This window comes from Pinus tabuliformis, chromosome 4_2 (genome assembly GCF_031772625.1).
Source record: "Pinus tabuliformis cultivar Carrire ecotype Pingquan chromosome 4_2, CPIR1, whole genome shotgun sequence".
Classification (NCBI taxonomy): domain Eukaryota; kingdom Viridiplantae; phylum Streptophyta; class Pinopsida; order Pinales; family Pinaceae; genus Pinus; species Pinus tabuliformis.
The window spans coordinates 921,611,514-921,617,513 of NC_142304.1; the positions used below are offsets into that span (position 1 = coordinate 921,611,514).

Sequence of the window (6,000 nt, forward strand, 5' to 3'; positions counted from 1 at the left end):
CTCCGGCTCCCGCTCCCCGCTTTTGCTCATACTCCCAAGTAACACTGGTACAAGACAAGGAATATTTCTCTTCTTCAGTCTACCTGTTTATGTAATTGTTTCATGCTGAGTTAGATAAAGCTTTTATGTTTTCAATATACGTGGCAAGAGATGTTTTCTACGATTGCTTCTTTGGAAGAGTAGAATTAAGGAAGTATAATGTGCCAGTCGCAAGGGACATGAATTTTATCTCAAGAACAGAGGTAGCGGGTGAAGTTGATTGAATAGGTTGCTTAGTAGATTTCCTTCTCTGGAAGGTTGATCACATGGGTTTTTGTGATATTGAGCCTATAGCTTTGAACTTTAATGGGAGGAAAAGTAAGACTAGGAATAGATCTGTCTCAAAGAGATTATTCAAGCTCATAGTTGTAGAGAAAATAGTTGATATTTTGGGAAGCATGATATCGTAGATAAGTGACGTGAGGCACGTTTGACCATGTTCCAATTCTTTTATAAGTGGGGTAGCATTTGATCATGTTCCAATTCTTTTATAAATGGGGTAGTTTCTACCAAAATAGTCAGTGCTGAAAATTCAATCTCGATGGCATAAGATGTGGAGTTCAAGGAAATGGTTCAAAATAAGTGGAGAAAACATAATATGCAGTAGATCATTGTGATATTAGAATAGTGAAAATCTAAAGAGGATCAAAGGAATTATTATAGGGTGAGTGATAAGCAAACCTTGTATTTCACATAAAATAATATTTAAAGAGTAGCAGCAAATGGAGAAGAAGGAATAGAATAATATTGATAGATAAAAATAACGCACAACATAGTTATTGATAGATAAAAATAACGCACAACATAGTTATTTCATAACAAATTGTTTAAGAATATAAACATAATCTAGGCTTAAAAAAATTCAACAAGGTTCAATAGGAAAGCAAGTCATATCTTCAAATATTTGCTATGATGGCACTTTGAACCCTAGTATGGGTCAAACAATTATGTAGACATGATGGCACTTTGAACTCTATTTAGAATACCTATGGGAAAAGGAATAATGGGACTAAGATGCATGGTGATTCCACTTCGGTTATAAAATGGATGATTGGTGCGAACCAATTAGCTACCTGTCTTAGTAGAAGATCAAGCAAGGCAGTTTCAGAAGGCTTCATCTATGTTCGCATATATACCTTTTTCTGTGAACATAACATGAAAGCGGATCCACTCTTTAAAAATTGTTAACACGCAACTGGTGGCTCAGCAATTATGGAAGAATCTAAAGGAGCAACCTTGACACGGTAAATGATCCCAGTTTATTAAGGTGATTTAGTAACATGATCTCTTTTACACTCGTTAATTTCGTCATGATTTTCTTATATCAACTGAGGACTGTTCAGAGACTTTGATATTTGTTGAGATCTTAATCTAGACGTATTGTCCTGGAGACGTACTATGATGATGAATCATCCTTTTGACATGGTATTACTGATCCGTGTGTACTTGGCTCTAGATATGTTAGAATTATTAATATCTATCTATTTTGTTTTTTTATACAGATGCCAACAGCATATAAAAATACATACAATTCAGAGCTTTAATGGCTTCACGGAATATACAATTCAGAATGAATTTCGATATGATTTACTCCTGACATTATGTTGTAATTAACTTGCTATGGCAGGGGATTAATTGCTAGTGTCTTTGTGGATTCTCTATTACGTTTCAAATATGGAGTTTTCTGTGCAACATTAAGATAATTGACTTGTCGTGGCAGAGGATTAATTGCTAGAGCCTTTGTGGATTCCCTCTGTGTTCAAATATGGAATTTGCTGTGCAACATCAAGATATTAACGACTCCAGCTCTCTGTTGGGACGACCGCTTTTAAAGAGGCGTATCAAGCACTACAGCAATTCTAATAAGATATTACTAGTTGGGGAGGGAGACTTTTCATTTTCTTTAGCTCTGGCCAATGCGTTTGGGTCTGCGAAAAACATGTTTCCAACTTCTCTCGACAGTAGAGGTCTCAAATCTTTACTCCAAAAGTCCTCTGTTTTGTTTTGCTGCTGCTGGTTTCCTTGTATTCTGTTTATCTTTATGTATGTGTACCCTCAATGCATAGAAAGTCCTACAGTTGTATGAATCAGCCCATCAAACACTGTCAATTTTGGATAGGCTTGGAGCAATGATATTGCATGTTTTTTCAATGTATGTCTGTGCTCCCTGTACAGAGAAGGTGCTACAGTTGTATGAATCAGCCGATCAAACACTGTCTGTTTTGCATCGGCTTGGAGCAATGGTATTGCATGGGGTTGATGCAACGACAATGGAGAAACACCATATTATAAGAATGACGAGATTCGACAGAATTGTCTACAACTTCCCTCATGCAGGCTTCTATGGAAAGGAAGACGATGGAAAAGTTATAAGGTACGTTTTTTTAAGGCTTGAAGACTTTTTCATACAAAATAATGGGCATTTTTCTTTTTCTTGATTGGACCCATGTAGCCATACTTGCATAAAAAAGTGTTCTAATTGATGCACTGAGTTTTGGCATTCTAAGCAGAAAGCACCGTCACCTTTTGAAGATGTTCTTCAAGAATGCGAGAACTATGCTGGGTGAAATTGGAGAAATTCATGTTACGCACAAAGACCATGGTCCATATAAAAAGTGGGAGTTGGTGAAACAAGCAGAAGAATTTGGATTGCTTTTGAAAGGATCAGTTCCCTTTAGAATAACGGATTACCCTGGCTATACTAATAGAAGAGGAGCTGGGTGCAAAGCCGGTGAAACATTCTTCTTGGGAAAGTGTCAGACTTATAAGTTTGTCCTGGGGTAAGTTCTGTGTCAGACTTAATAAGTTCTGTGTTTGATTGTTTCCTTTGTAGGTTTGCATTCTTAAGTAGGTTGCCTAGATTCTCGAACTATCATTTCTTGGGGTAAAAATTACCTGCAATAAAGCTGTGTGTTTGTTAATTTCCTTAGTAGTCTGCATTATTACATGGTTTTCTTATGTTCTGAAAATATCATTTTGCAGTCCAGACGTTCTTTACAAGAACGAATTAATGGCCATTCCAGCTGTATTGCCAAATGTTTCTTCTGAAGCCTCGGCAGAAAGCTTTAATGAGGATATTTTGGAACCTGAATATGAAAGGCAATCAAGGACACCAGGTGAAATCACAAAGCTAAATTCAGGAACTTCAGTTAACTACATTAAGATGCCTGCAAATGATGAAATTATCCGCAGTGATCGATTTGCAAGGGAAAGGAATGACACCCCACATTACAACGCCCAAACATGGAGAGTAGAAACAAAGATTCCTGAACAATCAGATGAAGCTATAAACATGAAAGGTGCTGCAATCAAGAGAAAAAGGGCATACCGTAAGAGGGCTATTTCGAATCTTGAATCTCAAATACAAGCAAGCAAGTCTGCTGAAGCAGAAAACATAGGTTTGGAGATGACATCAAATCAGTTAATGGCCATTCCAGACATTATTTGCAAGCAGGAATTAATGACAATACAATCCGTATTGCCAAATGTTTCTTCTGAAGCCTGTCTAGAAAATTTTGAGGTGGAAAATTTTGAGCCTGAATTTGGAAGTCATGCCATGGTGGCAGGTAAAATGGCAAAGGCAGATTCAAGGAAAATCTTTAGAAGCAGTCCAGACATTCTTTATGTGGGGGAGTTAACGGCCACATTGCCAAACATTTCCACTGCAGCCTCTGCAGAAAACTTTAAGGTGGATATTTTGGAACCTGAATCTGAATGTCAAGAAAGGATGGCAGGGGAAATGGAAAAGGTGGATTTAGGGACTTCATTTAAATGCTTGAAGATGATTTCATATGAAGAAATAAAAAAAAGTGGGGAATCTCCAAGGGAAATGAATGACATGTTCCATCCAAACAGACAAACATGGAGAGTAGAAACAAAATCTGCTGAACAATTATATGAAGCATTAAACTCAGGGGAACTTGCAATTATAAAATGGGAGACAATAATTAAGGAGCCTATTCTGGAGCTTGAGTCTGAAAGACAAGCAAAGAATGTTGCTGAAAGAGAAAAATATGGTTTCAAGAGGACATTAAATCGCATAATATATATTCCAGACATTCACTATAGGAGGGGATTAATGGCCATTCAAGTCGTATCACCGAATGTTTCTGCTGAAGCCTATGCAGAAAAAATTAAGACATATATTGTGGAATCTGAATCTGAAATGCAAGAAAGGGTAGTAGGTGAAATGGCAAAGTCAGATATAGAGACATTCTTTACAAAGACTCCATACGTTTTATACAAACAGGAGCTAATGGTCATTCAAGTCATATTGCCAAACATTTCTTTTGGAACATCTGCAAAAAAAATTAAGGGAGATATTTTTGAACTTGAATGTGAAAGACAAGTGAGGATTGCAGGTGAAATTGGAAAGGCGAACTCAGATATTTCATTGAAGTACTTGAAGATGGTTGCACATAAAGAAATCAATCGAAGTGATGAAATTGCAAGGGAACAAGAAGACACTCTCCAGCAAATCTCAGAGACCTGGTCGGCAGAAAACCAGATTGCAAAACAATTGGATGAATTCATAAACTTGAAAGAAGACGCAATTAAGAGAAAACAGACACGACTTAAGGAGCCTATCTTGGAGGTTGAAGGTGAAAAGCAAGCAAGAAAGGCTGCTCAAACAGAAAAAGCAGGTTTGGAGATAGCACTAAATCAGTTGAAGGTGATTTTAAGCAGAGAAGTCAAGAAAAGTGATGAATTCAAGAGGAAAAGAGATGAGGTTCTTTGTCAACTGGCAGAAGCTTGCAGAGAGAAAGCAAACATTGCCAAACAATTGGATGAAGTATCTAGGGAAAGGAATGATGCACTCCATCAAAATGAAGAAACTTGGCAAGAAAATAAAAGGATTGCCAAACAATTAGCTGAGGTTTTGAGATTGAATGAAAATGCAGTTAAGCAGAAAGATGCAAGACTTTTGGAGGCCCTATCAGAACTTGAATTTGAAAGGCAAGCACGGAAGTCTGCCGAAGCAGAGAAAACATATTTGGAGATGGCATTAAACCAAACGAGGGTATTCGCTCACAAGGAACTTGAAAAGAATCATGCACTACAGAGGCAGAGAGATGAGGCCATTTGTCAAGCTTGCAGAGGAAAAACAATAATTGCTAACCAATTAGATGCAGGTTTAAGATTGGAGCATGATGTTGTTAATCAAAGAAACAAGATTGCATGGCAACAGAAAGGTCTTACCAACGGGAGGAAAATGTTTTATCATCCAACAGTACTGTCTTCTGTTCTTCACAAAGGTAGAGCTAGACTAAAAGGAGCTTTCAAGTATGGGCAAGACAATAGCGAGGCCGAATGTATGGTTTAGTCTGCCTCGTAACCCAGCAAGTTGTTGATGTGAATTTCGACATACCTTAAATATTGATAACCTTTTCTGGGACAGCACTCTTGCAATTAAAACGATAAACTATATTAATGAGTTACTTTTAAGCAGAGTATCATTTTGGTAGCTGAGTTCCTGAGCATCTCTATTTGCTTTAGTGACATGTTATTTATATGTTCCTTCTTGATAGTTGATTTGATGTCTTGTTAATTGACTTTGTTTTCTTTATTGATGTGCATGCTGAAGGGTGACATGTTGTTTCTATGTTTCTTTTCTATAATGGATTTGATGCTTGTTAATTTGCCGTTATTTTTTGTTTTGATGGATGCCCATGGTAAAGAGTTCTAAAGTCAAAAATCAGTTTCCATAAAATAATTATTAATAAAATTAGAAGAACCTAATATTTTTGAGTTCAAAGTTTAGTTCTTAATAGGATTATGAAGATTTATAGGTTAGTTTGATACAATAAAAAAACTTTTACTAGATGGTATCTGAGGAATAAGAACTTTACAATGTTGTTAAACTCATAAGCACATGCGAGAACGAAAGTAATTGGAAATTCACTTGTCATTGTTGGTATATTTAATTATTGAGTAGATTTTACAATAAAGTAACATGTGGAA

At 36.6% G+C, this 6,000-nt stretch overlaps 1 protein-coding gene across 2 annotated transcripts in view; it reads left to right on the top strand.

The window, feature by feature from the left end:
- The window catches only part of LOC149172693 (uncharacterized), a 32,249-nt gene extending 26,746 nt beyond the window's left edge, over positions 1-5,503 (top strand). Inside the window, exons 3-6 of one of the 2 annotated variants that reach the window (XM_089424410.1) lie at positions 1,667-2,006; positions 2,215-2,413; positions 2,550-2,819; positions 3,022-5,503. In XM_089424410.1, coding sequence (XP_089280536.1) covers positions 1,805-2,006; positions 2,215-2,413; positions 2,550-2,819; positions 3,022-5,362 — 3,012 coding nt within the window. In that variant the 5' untranslated portion in view covers positions 1,667-1,804 and the 3' untranslated portion in view covers positions 5,363-5,503. The remainder of the gene's footprint in view (positions 1-1,666; positions 2,007-2,214; positions 2,414-2,549; positions 2,820-3,021) is intronic. The other variant, XM_089424409.1, reaches the window with a different exon arrangement.
- Positions 5,504-6,000: the final 497 nt, after the last annotated feature.